The sequence below is a fragment of the Pongo abelii genome, chromosome 11 (assembly GCF_028885655.2).
Source record: "Pongo abelii isolate AG06213 chromosome 11, NHGRI_mPonAbe1-v2.0_pri, whole genome shotgun sequence".
Taxonomy (NCBI): Eukaryota; Metazoa; Chordata; class Mammalia; order Primates; family Hominidae; genus Pongo; species Pongo abelii.
Window position 1 is genome coordinate 103,841,016 of NC_071996.2, and position 19,847 is coordinate 103,860,862.

General features: G+C 41.4%; 1 protein-coding gene across 1 annotated transcript in view; it reads left to right on the forward strand.

Annotated features, from left to right (window-relative positions):
- The first annotated feature begins 791 nt into the window (after nt 1-791).
- AOX4 (aldehyde oxidase 4) overlaps nt 792-19,847 on the forward strand; it is a 71,857-nt gene continuing 52,801 nt past the window's right edge. Inside the window, 6 exon segments of the mRNA XM_009237952.2 lie at nt 792-845; nt 3,027-3,084; nt 7,845-7,941; nt 10,619-10,727; nt 14,335-14,461; nt 18,638-18,699. Coding sequence (XP_009236227.2) covers nt 792-845; nt 3,027-3,084; nt 7,845-7,941; nt 10,619-10,727; nt 14,335-14,461; nt 18,638-18,699 — 507 coding nt within the window.

The following is a 19,847-nucleotide window of genomic DNA, read 5'->3' on the forward strand; positions in this document are numbered from 1 at the left end:
CTTCAGATCTAACCTGCAACTGCCCTCCTACCAGCAATAGTACATTCTCTGTACAACGGAATGCTCTACTATAAATAACATCATGTTGCATCCTAGTTCAAAACTCTCTGATAGCTTCCCTTCCCACTAGATCCCTCCAAGACCCTTGTCCTGGCCACCAAATTCTCTCTGACTTTCTGTCACCACAACTTCCCCAACTCCCCACACCCAGCTGTGCTGACCTCCTTTCTGCTATCTTGACACACCAAGCTCCTTTCTTCCTAGGGGCCGCTGTATTTGCTGCTCTTATCCCACGCCTTCTCTTGGTGAGCTTGTCCTTTAGAACTCAGCCCAAGTGCATGCCTGTACTGACTACCTAAATCTAAACTAGTCTCTCAAATCACCTTGCATCACCTTACCCTGTCCCCAACAACTATTTTTTTAATTTAAAAAAAGTCCTTTTTTTACTAATTTACTAGTCCTTGGCTTTATAGACATTCTCCTGGGGAAATCGGTCTTAGACTCCAAAGGAAACACGTGAAGATGCTGGTTTGACTCATTGATGAAAGAGAAAGAAATGGTGCTTCCCAGAGCTGCTGAAAGTGCTCGTGGGCTGGGCAGAGGGAGCCCTGGTTGGTATTCCTGGTCTGGCAGTTCAAGCTATAAACCACCCACATCAGGCTGCCACTGTCAGTTTGGGCTTCCTTGGGGCTGATAGGCATCCAAGTAATTACTCTAAAATATCTGCTCTTTAAAAGAATGGAAAGCAAACACACTCTATCCCAGTGAAGGCTTTGTGTGTGTGTGGCGTGATGCCTTCCCTTCCCCATTCTGATGAGCTGATTTTTTTTGTGAATGGAAGAAAGGTAAGTTTTTGACATAATTATTATGAATTTTCATGTATCGAGGTTGAAAGCCAAGCTTTTTTCACTGTGATGCCACTTCTTATTTCTTTAATCTTTCTCTTCTGTCATTTTCCAGTCATATATAGTGGTATGAATTTGAACATGGGTTGTTAGTTCAAGTTTCGGTGCAAAATTATTAAATTGTGGGGGCTTCTGTTTGCTTTAATTTTTCTTTTGAATCCATAAAGAACTCTTTTATTTGTTATAGTGGGAGTGATTTCTGACAGCTGAGCCTCAGGGCATGGTTGTGAAAAACTGTTATCCCCTCTTTATTTGGATATTAGCGCTAAGTGAGTTCACCTGTTTTCATAGAAGGTATATATGACATCGAGAATGATAATAGCAAAGAACTCTCAGATGATTTTGTTTCACCTTAATAAATTCCCACAGGCTGATCAATTCACCTAGAGGTCAGTGCACCCCATGCCTGGGCAATACCAAAAGTCAGCAATTTCCCCGCCAATAAGAGAGGTGGCAACGTGAATGCTTAGCTTGTGCCAGATGTTCTCAACTCAGTGCTGTAATGAGTAAATGAAAAGTTTGAGGTGCTTTAAAGTCAGGATGCATATCTAATTGTTTGAGATAATTAGAAAAAAACTAGAGAAATAATAAAAGTAGAAAGTTATTTTAGAAAGTAATTTGTTGTAATGGGTTGGGCGTGGTGGCTCACGCCTGCAGTTTCAGCAGTTTGGGAGGCCAAGGTGGGCGGATCACTTGAGGTCAGCAGTTTGAAACCAGCCTGGTCAATATGGTGAAACCCTGTCTCTACTAAAAATACAAAAAAAAAAAAAAATTAGTCAGCAATCCCAGCTACTCCAGAGGCTGAGGCAGGAGAATCACTTGAACCCAGGAGGCAGAGGTTGCAGTGAGCCAAAATTATACCATTGGAAATTTTGCCTGTCAAATAGCAAACAATGATCATTTTTAGGAAGCCTATGAACTAATAAACAGAAAAATGAAAGAGAAAGGACAGAACAAAGAAAGCATGAGGTTAGTGATCCTGAGTGAACTGAAGCCAACTGGAACATCAGAAAAATAATTGCTGAGTGACGATTTGCAATAATTCCATACCTGGCATGTTGTATCGGATAAACGGATGTCTTTATAGCACAGCATAGTGTCATCAGGCCATGCTCCCCGAGTGTGATGGGGGCAGGATGAAGGCATAGTAGACCTGGCATGCTTATCAGCAAACCCTACCCTCCGTCTTGTTCCAACCTTGAAATAATTTCCACTGCCACACAATTGTGGTGTGAAAGAAAATACAACTATAACACTTTCTTTTGCTTCTGCGGTGCCACTATACTTAGTCCCCTACACACACAAGATTTAGAGCGGAAGGTTGCTGAGCTCATCTCTGGCTGAGTAAATCTTCTGAGGACTTGAAAGGAAACTTGGAAATAGAAGGCATTGTATGAATAAATAATGTGGTTTTTTGCCTTTTTCTGAGATGGTAAAAATAAAAAGAATGATGTCCTCTTTCTCTGGGTTCAGTGTTGCTACCCTTCCAGGCAAGTTTCTGTAATCGCTTCCCTAAGTTCTTGTGCTTATACCCAACACGAGAACTGCCTGCATTCCTCCAGGGCCAGGGAGGGCAGATGCACCCGCTGTAATCCATTGGCAGGAGCAGCCTGCAGCAAGATGTGAGGGGCAGAGCCACAGTTCACATCCCTGGCACTGGCACTCCCACCTCACTGGGGGATCAGGAGTGGCTCCCTGGGACATGCTTAATTAGTGGCAGAGGCAGGCAAGCAAAACCCTGTATTTTAGAAATCTCCGGCTCACCTTTTTGATGACTTTCTACGGCCATGAGTTATCTGAGTCCTTTTAGGAACTCAGTGTTTCTGTGTATCTGTTCCCATTTGGGTCCAGATACAAATGGACCCAAAGCCAAGGAGGAAAAACAATCTGGAATTTATAATTGTTATATATATTAGAAAATTCAGAGACATTGGCATAATATTCCACTATTTCTTCAAAATTCTACTTCCACTTGTTAACAAAAGGTTTTTTTGTCGTTGTTGTTATTTTTTCCTGTAAAGTCACCATCTATCAAAAACATGACTCCAAAACAATGGACTGAATTGCCCTAACTTATTGATATTATCCTCGTAAACTCTCTGCTCTCATTTCACAATGTAGGTGATACAGAGGAATGCTGATCCTGAAGTAAATCTACTGTTCTACGTGAGGAAAAGACGTATCCTTTTATTTTACTGTGATCTGTCTGGACTGGGCAGTTAAGAGAGAACGTGCTGAGACTTATCTAGGAAGTTGCCTGTGTTTGGTCTAGATAAACGGTCTCGCATTCCATTTGTACAATCTAGTTGGAGTGCGGAGAATGCATCTAAATGTGATAGATTCATGTGTAATTTGTTGTATTTTTTACTTGAACAAAACCCAAAAAAATCATCCAGTGACCCATGAGTGTGCTCACTTTGGAAAGAGCTCTATGGCCTTTGAGCCCCGACATCACCCTGATAACAGCTTCATATTCAGAGGTGTTAATATAAAAAATGTCTAGCCAAGCTTTTGTCCAGCCAAATGTTCAGGGGTGCATGTCACTGACAATAGTATCCCAAAAAGACATTTCACTGACTGGTCCTATACGCTTTCATAATCCTCATCAAAGAAAACAAACTTTTATAAATATATTTAAAAATTCCAAAGTGTAGCTAATATACTCCCAGCTCTCCACCACTGGTCTTGACTCCCCACTCCTCCAAGACCTTCAATAGACCTTCAGTAAATGCTTCTTCCTGAAGAATTTCTGGAGTTTGGGTACAACTATAAAGGAGTAGGAGGTAGTGACTGTGGTTATACGAATCTGTCTATGAGACAACATCATGTAGAACTACACACAACACATACACATATGAGTGCTGTATGAGAGGTGAAATCTGAATAAGTTCTGTAATCTAGTTATCAGGATTGTAGCAGTGTCAATTTCCTGGTTTTGATGTTGTGCTGTAGCTCTGTGGGACTTTATCAGCTGGGGGAAGCTGGAGGATGGGTATGTAGGACAGCTGGTACTATTTTTGCAACTTCCTGTGAGACTAAAGTTCTTTCAAAATAATAAGTTAAATACATACTTATTGAGCACCTACAAAGTGCCATGCTCTGTGTTAGGCTCTAGGGATCCAGTGGTGAACAAGAGAGCATTATCCCCTCTCTCTGTCCTTTTGTCTCCCAACATAAACATCTAAAAACACTACTTCATTGCTCCCTATTCTTTCCTTGCCAAACTTATCTAAGAAATTGTTTGTACCTGATGCTTCATTTTCTTTCCAGACTCCATCTCTCACGACATAACTCCTTGTAGTCCCATTTCCTACCCTACCATTTTACTACTCTGTAGGGGACTGCCTCCTAATGTCCCAATCCACTCACATTCCAGACAGGCCGAATCACCATTCCCTGCTCCTGCTGTCTCCCGTATACCCAGCTTCAACAGCTCACCAGTAGTCAGTCAGCTCTGCCACTCCCCTTTTATATCATTTCTAAATCCACTACATTCTTCACCATGCTTTCTCTAGACATTCTAAAATGAAGACGTTCATCTATATTGGGAGTGAGCTGAAATTTCACAAACTCCCGAGTAAATGTGGCAAGAACCAGCTTCAGGCAAAACCAACTCTCAGCCTCCCACTTCCCCATCTTTCCAGCACCCCCTCTCTACCTTTCTTTCTGGTGCCTAATATAAATAAGTAGTTCTGGGCAAACAAGATTCACCTGGCACTTCCAGCCCCCAACTTCTGATTAGAGTCAACAGTTCTGGGCTGGGGTCAGGGATATTGTTTTTAACTTATCTCTCCAGTGGGTGGTTTTGATGGATGGCTAGTATATGAGAAATGAATATTGGTGGATAAACAGATTTTCTGCCAGAGTCAGTACCCAACTACTTTCACAGGACTCCCGTGTCCCTTTCCAAAGCCCTGTACCTAAATGTATATTCATAATTTTATATTTTTTTTCTTAAAGCAGATCCTTCATATTGCAAAAACTTCAGGCTCACATAAAACCCTAATTTCCTGCTGACTTGGGGCCCTGGCTTATGCATCATTCCCGGAGTGGAACGCAGCCACACAAAGAGCAAAGTGTGTTTGGAAGCATCCCCATCCCCCTCTCACCATTCCACCTGCTGCCTTCCCAAGGTCAGAGGACCCTGCGGAGTCCCACAATCTTCCATTGAGTCACCGCAGCAGCCATCCCAGCTTGCCCTGCCCAAACCTGCTGGGGCACAATCCTGTATCCCTTACCTCTTCACCTGGCTTTAAGCAATCCGATCTGCGGAACCAGACAATGCACCACCAAGAGGGAACGGCCCACAGCTACGTGGGGCAAGGAGGGTGTAGCATGTTAGGGTTGTTTAATCTTCGTGAGATCCTGGCTCTAGGACAAAACTGGGACATGGGTGTCTCAGAGGCACCCCTAAATGTTTGCCCTCACGGACCGTTTGCTGCAGCCCTGACGTCTCTTGCAGTTCTCAAAATAATTCTGACTTCATTTAGCTAACACATTTTACCAAGCACCAGGTGTTCAGAAGAAAGCTGGACAGACACGGCCTCTGCCCTCAGTCTAGTGAGGGAGACTGCCAGTGCAATGGCAAATAGAGCAAGCATGGGGAGAGCCATGCTGTGGGTACAGGGAAGGTCACGCAAGCTGGGCGTGGGGAGCAGAGGAGGAGAGGGTAGATGAGTGGGCGTTTTCAGGGCACACCAAAGGCCTAGGGTGTTCCAGTCAGCAGCACAGGGGCCAAAGGCAAAAGAATAGAGTGCTTTGGAGGAACTGGGAGAAGTTGATCCTGACAGATGTAGAGAATTCAAGGTGGGAGTGGGAGGATGTGACAAGAAATGAAATAAGCAATGAGACCCTTGAAGCAAAGGACCACGTCTGACCCTGATGTCACGTTCCCTGCCTGGCACAGAGGGACACAAGAACTCAAATGATGAATGACCAGATTCCATTGTAAATCCAGGTTCCGCTGCACACGCTGGCTGCCCCATTTAGTCTCAGGACAACTTCTAGATATACTGTGGGGCTGTGAATCTTGGGGGCACTAAGAAAGCTCTCCTACATAAAGGATCAAGAAACACATTTCTGGCCAGGCACAGTGGTTCGCACCTATAATCCCTGCTCTTTGGGAGGCCGAGGCAGGCGGATCACTTGAGGCCAGGAGTTCGAGACCAGCCTGACCAACATGGCAAAACCCCGTCTCTGCTAAAAATACAAAAACTTAGCCGGGCATGGTGGCTCATGCCTATAGTCACAGCTACTAAGGAGGCTGAGGCAGGAGAATCACTTGAACCCTAGAGGCAGAGGCTGCAGTGAGGTGAGATTGTGCCACTACACTCCAGCCTGGGCAACAGAGTGGGACTCTATCTCAAGAACAAAAACAAAAACAAAAAAAAACAAAAAAAACAAACAGACAAATTTCTGATGTATGGGTTGTATTTGACCTAAGTAGAGTTGCCAGAGTCAGCACGTAAACATGCAGTACACCCAGTTAGATTTGAATTTGAATGCAAAGGACATGCTTATATTTAAATATTATTCATTGTTTATCTGAAATTAAAATGTCATTGAGCATCCTATATGTTATCTAGCAATCTTACCTAGGATGAGTCAACAGAAGATAGAAGCAACTGAGTCAGGCTCTTCTATTGAGGGTGGAGGGAGGGGGCACCAAACTAGCTGTTGGGGGCCCAGGGGAGAAAACAGCATCACAGAGCTGTTTGAAGGCCTGACCAAGCCAGAAGTGACCTCCATCTTTGAGCTAGATAGCACCTGGGTTCTTTGATTGGAAATTTCGGGACACCAAAAGGAGAAATAAAGGATTTCCTTGCATTCTGCACCCCATTCAATAGGCCCTTTAACTAAGGTATGACCCACATTACTTTTAGCCTTCTGACTGCAGGTAGAAAGCAGGACTTGCCAGAGCAGTCTAGTGCCCAGGGATGGCATCGCTGGCTCAAGCTGGGGACAAAAGAACAGAGGAGAGGGATGTTCAGCCCCTCTAGGATGCTGCAGAAAATTTCTCAGCTCTTTGCCGCAGCTACCAGGAGTATCCTGACCCTGTATTATCTCTTCATGGGCAGCGATTTCCAAGATGAAAATTAATCTTAACCTCTACCCAAGCCAATTATAACCTCCACTCATAAAATCCTTTTTAAACTTCACCCAGAGAAGGTTTCAAGTGAATTCCAGTACATGCTTATAGAACCTAAAGCAGGGGATTTAGGTATAGTATTTGTTCTCCCTTTGTGAAAATATGTAAACGTCTTACAGGAAAAAAGATACTTAGTGATTGTTGACATAACTGGTTCAGGAGCCATGGCTATTAAATAAATAATGTCTAGTCCCATAAAAATATAATAGCATTACATTGTAGTACTAGGGAAAGTTAAGCCTCACAGGTGGGATTTTTCTAAGTTCTGCACACAAACCACATCCCACCACCTCTACAGAAATAATGTTATATGGGTCCAGAATCCATTGTCCACAACTCAGAATTCAGCAGACTTTTTCACAACTCATTTGGATGCAAACCCCGACCTGACTGGCATGAGGCTCTGTGTAGTTTTCCTGTATCCTACTTAATGTGACTGTGCACATGTTTCGCTGAGGAGACATAAATGTGTTTGATTATAAGGTGCTGCCCTAGACCACCTGGGAGTGCTATATTATTACCTTTCTAAAATCTGAACAATTTTAAATTCAGAAATGCATCTGGATCTGAGGTTTTCAGACAAGGCAGGGGAGGCCTGCAAGGATTTCTTCTTACCTTTCATCAGTGAGCTCATTCATAAGAAAAAGCTGAACAATCTCTCTAGGCAAGAAACCATGGCCAACTTGGTACAAGACTCAAGAAAACATGTTGCTTGTTATAAGTATGCAAAGGGGAAAATGTAGAAACCAAAGTGGTCTGGGCCCCCTTTTCCTTGACTCCCTTCCTTTGAGTCCATCTTACAGGCACTAAATACGCCTGTGGAGGAGGTGGCTGCGGTGCCTGCACAGTGATGGTGTCAAGATACAACCCCACAACCAAGACGATCCAGTATCCTTTGTGTTGGCATCAGCCCCTGCCTGCTCTGGGCATGCCTGGGAAGGGTGTGGAACTGTCACTTTTCTTGTCAATGTGCCTTCTGCCCCTCCTCTCTCCAGGTGTCTAATGCACTCATGCTGCCTCTAGGCCTGCTCTCTCTGTAACTTCCCAAACTCCAGATCTTTCCACAGATGTTCTTCCCATCAGAATGTATCTATCCTGTGTGCCTGTCTATCAGGCTCTGCTCTCTATTGCTGTAAAAATATTTTATTTGCTTCTGAGTAGATTTCGGGGTAAGATCAGGCAAGAATGGCTTAATACAAAGAAATTACCAGGAATATCTTGACCCTGTATTACCTTTTCATAGGCAGCAATTTCCAAGATGAAGATTAAATCTTAACCTCGACCCAAGCCAGTTGTAGTCCTGGTGGAAGATTCAGGTATTCAACATATACTAAGAAGAGTTGTTTGCCTGTAAAGGCTGAATGAGACCTTAATTCATGCTACATGATTGAGTCAGCATCTCCTTGACCTAAAAATATAGTTTTGCTCACTGATTGAATGTGGTGCTGAAGGAGTTGTCTAGCACGATTCCCAAGTTTTTGCCTTAGGTGCCTGGATGGTGCCATTCACAAATTAGGGAATTTGGAAGAGGAGGAGCAGGGAGGGGAAAGTGGTAAGTTTAGCTGTGGAGTAATTATGGGGCACCTACAAGGGACTGTCCAACAGGCACCAAGATAGACAGGTCCGTTACTTAGAGAAGAGATCTCATCTGGAGCTATAACTTATTGGAAGTTATAAATAATAACAATGATAATAAAAATAGTATGTATTGAATGCTTATTGGGTACCAGGCACTGTTCAAAGAAGCTCACATATGTTATCATATTTAGACCCCCAAACAACTTTGAGACAGGCATTATGATCACTCACATTTAAAAAAAAAAAAGAGGAAACTAAGACAAAGAGAGTTAAATAACTTGCTTAAGGTTCCATGGGCCAGGTAATGGCAAAGGCAGGTTTTCAGCCCAGGCCACCTGGAAGGTAGCGGGAACTGTGGGAGAGCATAAAAGTGTAGGACACTATAGAACAACAAAAAGAAAAATGGGCAAAGAAAGAAGGCCTCACAAAGGAGACCAACAAGGAGTAGCCAGAGTTGAAGGAGGAACATTGAGAGGAGAAAGCTCCAAAAAGATAGAGATGGTCACTAGTATGAAACACTAGGAGTGGTCACGGGACATTGGATTGCTCCCAGAGCAATGACAGCTGAATGGTGGAGATGGAAGGCAAGGTACAGTAGGTATAGATGTGACTGGAAGTCAAGGAAGCTGTAGACAGCTCTTGAAGAAACGACCAAGAAAGGAAAGAAAGTTGGGCCAATGTTGGAGGGGCACATAGGTTTTTTGGATTTTTTTTTTTTTAGCATAAAGGCAAGGTAATTGGGGAAATGAGAACCCTAGGCGGGAAGAGGGTAGGAGGACCATTGATGATGGGGCGAATCTATGTGGTGCCAAGAGTAGATGGGATCCTGAGATCGGGGGAAAGGGAGGAGGAAGGCTTCTGTATGCTCTAAGCCTTGAATGGAGGTGAGACTGATTGCAGATATGAGTGGCCACAGGCTAGGCGTGAAGGGAGCTCATGCCTCTATTCCCTGCATGAGGCATAAGGGCAAGATTGAGGAGAGCAATGAGCACGGGAAGAGTCATTGAGAGAAAAGGCAGAGGGAGGTGAGTTCAAGAGGAAACAAACCTTAACAGGGAGGGAAGTGGAGGACATGAAAAACAAAAATGTATCTGTTGCATGAGGTACCCGGGGCCCACCCTCGTTCTGTACACTAAGCACTCTTCCAGGGTCCCTAGCTAGTTGGCTGGGTGGCTTCCAAAGAGCTTTGTTGATTCAATGGGCTGGGGAAACCACGATCAGCACTCTATCTTTTCTTCAGAAGAATAGCATTCATACTCTCAGCCTGGGTAGGGAAAGAAAGGAAACATTCCCTGGGAAAGGGGCAATTTCCCATACCTGAAAAGAGGCTGGGACTTAGCCTGAGTGGGAATGAAGAAGCTAAATTTAACTAATGAAGCCTGTACTCCATTCCCAAGCAGGGAGATGGGAATCAGGGAGACTAGCCAATCTGCCACGTCGTTAACACAGGCACCAGTATGGGAGAGATGGTCAAGGCAAGGCACAAAACAGTGACTTTCATACTTGGCCATTCCTCAGTTGGAATCGTCTGAAGAGCTTTAAAAAGTGATTAATTGATCCCTCACCAGAAGTTCTGTTTAATTGGGCTAGGATACAATCAGAATATCCACAGTTTTTAGAGCTTTCCATGGTTAAGAATCGCAGGGCCAAGCTACCCCTCAGTGGTTTACTAAGTCAATAGATCATTTTTATGGTGAATAAAAGGCTTCCTTTCCCTGGAATGAGAAAAAAAAATGGAGAATGAGGGTGTCTTGAAGGTCCTACACAAGGTCTTCCTTATTCTTTTCTTCCATTTCTTTCTGCCATTCTGCACCAGCCATACATAAGTTTTTTCTTGCGCACATCCGTAAATTTATGGTTTTCTATCTAGCCTGCTTATTCTCAGGGAAACACAGTCTCATGACTCTCCTGAACTGAAATAACTCCAGAGCTATGTTACCCACTCCCCATGATTCCAGTGTGTTCTCTTTACCTAATTCCATCACAGCCATTATCCAGCAACGGCGTGCCTGGTACCCGTCTGCTCTCTGTATGGGGCTGCAGTCACCACCGTGGAAGGTGTGGGAAGCATCAAAACCAGGATTCACCCTGCGCAGGTAAGAGCAGAACGCAGTCTGGACCAGCTGATGGCATCCCACACAGTCTAATGTACTCCATTTAGGTCACCACCTTTGAACTGTTTTGTGCTTTTAAATTCTTATTTTGTAAGATTCAATGCTTCATAGCTACGGATCTTTTCAGAGATCTTGTCAAGATCCTTTCATTGATTTTAATATATCTTAAACCCAAGACTTTCTCAGCCCTATCCTTGCCCTAAAGTGAAAAAAGAACAATCCAGTTTGACAAAAGAAGAAAATGAGATAACAAATCAGAAGTTTATGGAAAATACTAGTTGTCCATTCCATTTCAAAATTACTAAACTCTGATGGAGAAGCCAGTTATGTGTACAAATACTCCCCAGGTGCTCTCCAGATGTCTAACAGGTAACCATACACTATGCTCAATGAAACACAACTAAAATAATGACATGTTTACTAAAACTTCAAAAACATTTAAAAGAAATGGTAATGTAATTGTTATAACTAGAATAGGAACTTCTGCAAAGGTTGAGTTTTAAAGGCAATGTATAGAAAAATTGATTATAAACAGCCATATTTTCCCATGAGATTCCGTCTCTTGGAAGGCTGTGGTTAGAACACAAAGCTGTCCTTTCAAGAGCTTTCTACGATGACAATGTCTTACCTTTGATGGGCACTTGTTAACAGTAGAAGGTATTTTTTTAATTAGAATTCTTTTTTAAAAATTATTATGGATGCACAGAAGTTGTACATGTTTATGGGGTACATGTGATATTTTCATACAAGTATATACAATGCATAATGATCAAATCAGAGTAAATGGTGTCCATCACCTCAAACATTTATCATGTATTTGTGTTAGGAACACTCTAATCATACTCTCTTGGTTCTTTTGAAATACACAATAAAATATTGTTAACTGTCGTCACCCTATTGTGCTACCAAACACTAGATCTTATTCCTTCTATCTAACTGTACTTTGGACTTATTATCCCTTCTTTATACCCCCATCTCCACTAACCTTCCCAGCCTCTGGTAACCATCATTCTACTCTTTGTCTCCATGAGTTCAATTTCTTTTTTTAGCTGCCGTATATGAGCAAAAGCATGTGATATTGGTCTTTCTGTGCCTGGCTTATTTCACTTAACAAAACATCCTCCAGTTCCATCCACGTTTTTGCAAATGACAGGATCTCATTACTTTTTACAGCTGAATGATATTCCATTGTGTATATGTACATTTTCTTTTTCCACTGTTAAAAGAAAACTTCAGACAAATTAAATTAAACAGTTTAATTGAGCAAGGAAAATAAATGATTTGCAAATTGGGCAGCCTCCAGAGTCACAGCAGATTTAGAGAGACTGTAGGGATGCCTTGTGGTCAGAGCAAATTTATAGACAAAAAAAAGGAAAGTGATGTATAGCAAAGGAAGTGAGGTACAGAAACAGCTGGATTCAGCTGGGTTGGTTACAGCTTGGCTTTTGCCTTGTTTGAACACAGTTTGAACAGTCAGCAGTGTATGAGTGGTTGAAGCATGGCTGCTGGGATTGGCTGGGACTCAGCTACTGTTGCAGTAGCATACTTCTAAGTTAGGTTTTCAGCCTTGTCTATTGCTAAGTTAGGTTACTGTTCCTTCACAAGAGCTCAAATATGGAAGTATGGACGTTTCTCAGGCCATATTTAGTTCAATTTAACACTATTTATGTGTTGGTGGACACTTATTAATAGATTGATTCCATACCTCAGCTATTGTAAATAGTGCTGCAATGAACGTAGGAGTGAAGATATCTCTTTGATATACTGATTTCCTTTCTTTTGGGTATATTCCTAGCAGTGGGATTGCTGGATCATATGGTAGCTCTATTTGTAGTTGTTTGAAGAACCTCCAAATAGTTCTCCATACTGGTTGTACTGAGATTCCCACCAACAGTATATGGGGGTTCTCCTTTCTTAACAGAAGGTATTAATTAAGTCATTTTACTCTAAATCCTGCTTTCTTTATCTGTGAACTAGGAAGTGTAATTTAGAGGAACAAGTAAAATACTCTGAAGCCATGTTCATGTGAGTTTTGGTCCTTACTATAACTCATTAATTGTGTGACCTTGGGTGATTTTCTTGACTTTTCTTCATCTTCAAAATTAGGATAATAATAGTATCTTCTTTAGAGGATGGTTATGAGAATAAATGAATAATCATAATAATAGGTGTCTTTCAGCCATAAACTTAATGACTTTCTTTCTCGTTAAGATCTTATCCCACACTTGACTCATCCCCTTAACAGTCATAAAAGCACTTTATGCTGTACTTGGTCAGATTTCTTTCTCTCAAATCTTGGTAGTACGGGTGATAGGTTTGTTAAGTAGTACCTTGCAGCAAGCTTGTACTGGCTCATCAAAACCAGTAATAAATTTTGCTTGTACTGGCTCGTGAAAACCAATAATAAATTTTCAGGAATTTTGCAAGCCAGTCTTGGAACACAGCCATTATTAAAAATTAAACTATATAAACTTACAATTAAATCATTTATAAAATAATATCAGCCATAGTGGAAATATTTGTACTACAAAAATTAACAGAAAATACAAATCAGGACTTCTTTTTCCTCCAGGAGAGCCAGCTGTTAAATATTCCCCAGCATATTTACAGCCATGTTAACATGCCACATCTGAAACAACTTGCCATCTAGCAATAAGTCCAACCACAGCCATACTTCCCTCTCACATTCAAACAATGGCTGTCCTTTCCATTGAGCCACAGGTGAAGTCTTTGGCTTTCATTTTAGGAGCCATGCTGTTTGGAAAACGTTTATTTAAAAGCATTTGAATCACACTCAAGCCCGCCAGCTGAGCACCCTGAGAGGCATAGGACTGACACACAGAGGGACCCCCAGAGCTGTGGCTCACATCTGTATCTTCATGGAATAGGGTCTCTGTATAGAGTAGACAGAGTATATTGTCATTTATCACTCTCCTTTTTCATTGTTTTGTGTGTTCTGTCATTGCATTTGAGTGTATAAAGTTATATATGCATAAATTAACTATGTGACTAGCATGCTACTAAATAGCACTTCACCATTCTCAGAGCATTTGTATTGATTATGGCATTTAATTAACAACAACTTCTATCATATAGATGGAGAAAGGTATAAAAATGACTTGCCAGAGACTACATTAAATGATTTGTGCACATTCATTCATTTATTCCTATAACCATCCTATAAAGTAGACACCATTATTATCCTAATTTTAAAGATGAAGAAAAGTCAAGTAAATCACTTAAGGTCACACAATGAATGAGTTGAAGTAAGGACTAAAACTCACAAGAACATGGCTTCAGAGCATTTTACTTCTTCCCCTAAATTATACTTCCTATTTCACAGATAAAGAACTGAGGATCTAGAGAGTAAAGTGACTTAATTAATACCTGCCACTAGGCTGTTCTTCAGGACAAAAATAATATGCATATGGTTCCAAGAAATAAAAGTGTTTTTCTTCCAGGATATACCTTTCATCTTTTACCCTGAAGTTATTTCTGGAAAGCTAAATATATAAGCTCCACTGCTTGTTGTTGTTCAACGCAGAGAAGCAAGAGGTCTAAAGCATAAATGATGTACATTGTCTCCCAGGAAAGACTTGCCAAGTGTCATGGCATGCAATGTGGATTCTGCAGCCCAGGGATGGTGATGTCCATCTACACACTGCTGAGGAATCACCCGGAGCCAACCCCTGAGCAGATCACCAAAGCTCTGGGAGGTGAGCATTCTTGACCCTCTGCAGGCAGAGCCCAGGTTAGAAAGTGCCCAAGTAACTAAAGAAAGATGTCCCAGCCCATGGAGAGAAGTCATAGCACAGCTTTGGGGTTCCAGGCACCTGGCCAACAGGTAGGCCTCCGTAGTACCTGTCTTGACACGAGTCCTTTCCACTTTGTCTTAGCAACAGTGATGCCAGAAATTGGGGTGATATTGGTTTCCTTACAAAACTTTTTCCTCTAGTAAAGCCCTTTGTAACTCTGCAAAGGCATTGAAATGCGCTGCTTCTAATACTTTTAACACAATATTTTCCAAATGTGGAAATTTGGATAGTGTAGAAAAATAGAATTTTACTGGTTTTTTTGGTTTGTTTGCTTGTTTGTTTGTTTGAGATGGAGTTTCTCTCTTGTTGCCCAGGCTGGAGTACAATGGCGCAATTTTGGCTCACTGCAACTGCCTCCCGGGTTCAAGCGATTCTCCTGTCTCAGTCTCCTGAGTAGCTGAGATTACAGGTGTGTGCCGCCATGCCTAGCTAATTTTGTATTTTCAGTAGAGATGAGGTTTCTCCATGTTGGTCAGGCTGGTCTCGAACTCCCGACCTCAGGTGATCCACCCGCCTCAGCCTCCCAAAGTGCTTGGGATTACAGACGTGAGCCACCGCACCCGGCCTGCTGTTTGTTTTTTAATTAGTCTGTTAAAATCATTCATTAACTTTACTTACTAAAATTAATTTGCTGGCAGGGCGCGGTGGCTCACGCCTATAATCCCAACACTTTGGGAGGCCGAGGCGGGCGGATCACGAGGTCAGGAGATCGAGACCATTTTGGCTAACATGATGAAACCCCGTCTCTACTAAAAAATACAAAAAAATTAGCCAGGCGTGGTGGCGGGCGCCTGTAGTCCCAGCTACTCGGGAGGCTGAGGCAGGAGAATGGCGTGAACCCGGGAGGCGGAGCTTGCAGTGAGCCGAGATCGCGCCACTGCACTCCAGCCTGGGGGACAGAGCGAGACTCCATCTCAAAAAAAGAAAAAAAAATTTGCAAAGAGGAAAGACTTTCAGATACTCTGCATTTTTATGTTCTGGTTGGGGTCATTTTATGTAATAAGATCAAGAAGATCACAGACAATGATTAGTTATCACAAATAAGCTTAGAGAGCAATTCAATCTCCTGTGGCAAAATAGCTATCAAATTTAAATGAACAGGGCTGGGCGCGGTGGCTCAGGCCTGTAACTCCAGCACTTTGGGAGGCTGAGGTGGGAGGATCACCTGAGATCAGGAGTTTGAGACCAGCCAGGCCAACATGGCAAAACCCCCTCTCTATTAAAAATACAAAAATTAGCCGGATGTGGTGACACCTAGTAATCCCAGCTACTCGGGAGGCTGAGGCAGGAGAATCGCTTGAACCCGGGAGGCAGAGGTTGCAGTGAGTGGAGATTGTGCCACTGCACTCCAGCCTGGGCAACAGAGCAAGACAATGTTTAAAAAAATATTAAATGAACATAATTTTCCACTAGAAAAAAAAAAAGCATGTTAACAAATGTAGTCTCCTGTAACAAACATACAGAGTTCCAAGGTAACTCATCACTGGTTCTTAGAACAAAGCTGTAAAAGCAAACATCTGAATATTATAGGAAAGCTCTTTGTCCCTTTCAATAAACAGACCAAGCAGAAACTCAATTTTATGATAAAAAGATGCAGAATAAAACTAAGCAAAATTTTAACTTAAATATTATAGTAACTTGTATATAAATATTCTTTAATATTTTCCCTTACTACTCAACAATTTCTTCAGTCAAAATTTTTTGGTTTCTCATTCAATAATATTAAAGCTTTGCACTGAAACCTGAATGGATGTGAACAATGGATAATCTTTTCTCAATAATTTAATCCACACTAATGAGGTATTTGGAACTTTGAAAAGCAGAGATCGTATGATTTGACATACTTTTTCTTTGTTTGCCTGAGATATACAGGCAGTCTTACTGAGATGGATTATTTCCTGCCAGATTCTATGCCTGTAATTCACATTACAACTATCAATAGATGGTATTGCCAAGTTTGGCTAAGTGAGTGAAGTAGATAACCTCATTCTAGGTGTAGAGAACTTGGAGAGTATATTTTGTTTCACAATCCATTTACTTGTGCTCTTTCTAGAGTTAATGTTAGGTTCACTGATAATCTTCATGTTCATATTTTAAGAAAAACAATAATATAAATTAAAGTTCAAAGAAATGTAATTAGTGTAAGCACATAACTTCTCAAATGATTAGCTGGTACAGATCATTGTTTCATTTAATCTAGTCTTTTCAAGACTAAGAGAATAGAAGAGAATTTTTGAATTTCTTTTTCTTAGAATCAGGAGAATTTCTGCAATGTATGCAATTAGCTTTCCTTTGGTGGGCCTTTAGTAGGACTTATAGACTGAACACTGACTATGTGGCTAAAAATAAAAACAAAACAAAACCCTAGTGCTGGCTCACACCCGCCTTTAATGTTTGCTTACAGTTTATCAGCAAGAAGGTATTCACTGCCTCTTAAATACTTCTAGTTCATGTCATGTAGTTATATTCTAGGCATTGTAGCTCCATCCTTCTACTCTAAAGAAGAATTCTGAGTTCACGGCCTTCTGTATTTTTTCTTCTTAGCAAAACGAAGAAATAGATTATGGTGTCTTCAGACATTCTGTGTATGCAGTTTCTTCCTAAATTATTCTCATTATAATAAAAAGAAAGGAGTATACCTGTTACTCAGGTTTCATATGACTCACTGCATCAGGTTCTACAACACTTTACTTATAGATGTTTAAACCTGCCCAGTCCTCACATTGTTTTTAAAATGTTTAATCTGAGTTGAATGTAATTTTATATTTACTTTTTGGTATAAAAATAATATACTCATATTATTTAAAATGTCCAAAAAATTAAAAGACAAGGAAAAACTCATTCATAATTCTGCCAAGACACAACCACTGTTAAATATGTCTGTGTTTTCAGTCTTTTTTTATATATCAGTTTTGTTGCTTATTTTAACTTACTTGTGACCATTATATATACAATTTTAAATTATGTGTACAATTTTAATAGTATAACATAAGAATTTTCCCATGTTATTAAAACCTCTTCATTAATATCATTCATACTGGCTGCAAAATATGAAGTTTTTTTTAAAGACAGTGATTTCCCTCACCCTTTCCACCATATGTGGGAATTGTTGACTGATCAAAACAATACCACGTATTTATTGAACACCAACTGTGCTGTTCTGGAGAGGTTCAAAGACATCTAAGTCAACTTTACCTTCTTTAGGAGCTTAAGATCCACTGAGGGAGACATACACACATAAATGACCCTAATCCTCAAGCATAGGAGATGCTAGGTCTACAGAAAGATCCAGACAGTAAATGGTATGGCTCTGGCCTGGGGTTTAGGGCAGACCCCATGGAGAAGGGGAATGGAGGTCTTGAAGAATGTTTCCAGTCCCTCTTCCCCTAAGAAAGCACTTGAGCTGGGCTCAGTGGCTCACACCTGTAATCCCAGCACTTTGGGGCGCTGAGGCGGGTGGATCACCTGAGGTCAGGAGTTTGAGACCAGCTTAGCTAACATGGTGAAACCTCATTTCTACTAAAAATACAAAAAATTAGTTGGGCGTGATAGCGTGCACCTGTAATCCCAGCTACTCAGGAGGCTGAGGCAGGAGAATCACTTGAACCCGGGAGGCAGAGGTTGCAGTGAGCCAAGATTGTGCCATTGCGCTCCAGCCTGGGCAAGAGTGAAACTCTGTCTGAAATAGAAAAAAGAAAGAAAGCACTTGAAGGAGAAGAGACTACATGAGAAAGGCTTGACGAAGGGCCACACATGAGATGTTATAGGGTGGCAGATACGCGAGTTATAGGGTGGCAAGTATGAGATGTTACAGGGTGGCAGGTATGCCACTGTGCTGGAAATAAGACAAGAAGGGGAAAAAAAAGCTTTGTGGTATTTAAGAAAGAAAATGTAATCACAAGGTCTATTTTTGAAGACCATCTCCAGGGGAAACATTTGTTCCAAAGAACCAACTGGCTGGGTTTAGGGAAAAAAAAGAATCTAATTACTAACATAGTTATTTTTCTGAAAACATTAAGGAATGATATGCAATACATTCTTATGTTATTCATTAAAATGTGATCCCTTCTTAATCAGGTAATTTGTGCCGCTGCACTGGATACCGACCAATTGTAGAAAGTGGAAAAACTTTCTGTGTGGTAAGTTTAAAAAAAAATTCATTCTATTGCCTTGACATATTAATGAACCTTTGCATAAAATAATCTATTTCATTCAATAATTTCTAAAATAGCCCCACATTGAACTTTCTAATCACTGAAATTGCTTAAATGCCCACTGTTGGTATTTTCTTATATAAACTCTTAGCATCTATCTTGTTTATAGCCCCAAATTTGGCACTTTCCTAAGAAGTATAATATATTGCCCATGACTTCAAGAAATGAAAACTCTCTTGAAGAAAATGAAACATAGAAACAATAAAAGTGTAATTTAAAAGCAAGATTTTAAAAGTTCAATATATCCTATATGTTATATACATAAATTTCAAAAGAACCTGGATTAAATAGAATTAATGAATGAGAAGAAGAGAGACAGAGGGGACTTATTGAAGAAGGGAAGTTTTGAGCTAGGTCCTAAAGGAAGTAATAGAAATGAATGGCTGAAGAAAGGTCAGTAGAAAATTCCAACTCATAAAATGTATGGAAGTAGGAAAAAGAAAGCTAACCAAGGTTCTGGTAAGAAATTGATGCAACTGGCCAGGCACAGTGGCTCATGCCTATAATCCTAGCACTTTGGGAGGCCGAGGTGGGTGGATCACCTGAGGTCAGAAGTTCAAGACCAGCCTGGCCAACATGGTGAAACCCCTTCTCTACTAAAAATACAAAAAATTAGCTGGATGTGGTGGCACATGCCTGTAATCCCAGCTACTCCGGAGGCTGAGGTGGGAGAATTGCTTGAACCCTGAGGGCAGAGGTTGCAGTGAGCCGAGATTGCACAACTTCACTCCAGCCTGGGCAAAGGAGTGTAACTCTGTCAGAAAGAAAGAGAGAGAGAAAGAGAGAAAGGGAGAGAGGGAGAGAGGGAGGGAGGAAGGAAAGAAGGAAGGAAGGAAAGGAAGGAGGGAAGGAATGCAACTGAGGCATTGGAGAGAAAAAAGATACTGCTTGAGGCTAAGAACTTTAGCCTTGGCTAGGCACGGTGGCTCAGGCTGTAATTCCACCACTTTGGGAGGCCAAGGCAAGTGGATCACTTGACATCAGTTCGAGACCAGCCTGACCAACATGGTGAAATCCCACCTCCATCAAAAAATACAAAAATTAGCTGGGTGTGATGGTGCCCACCTGTAGTC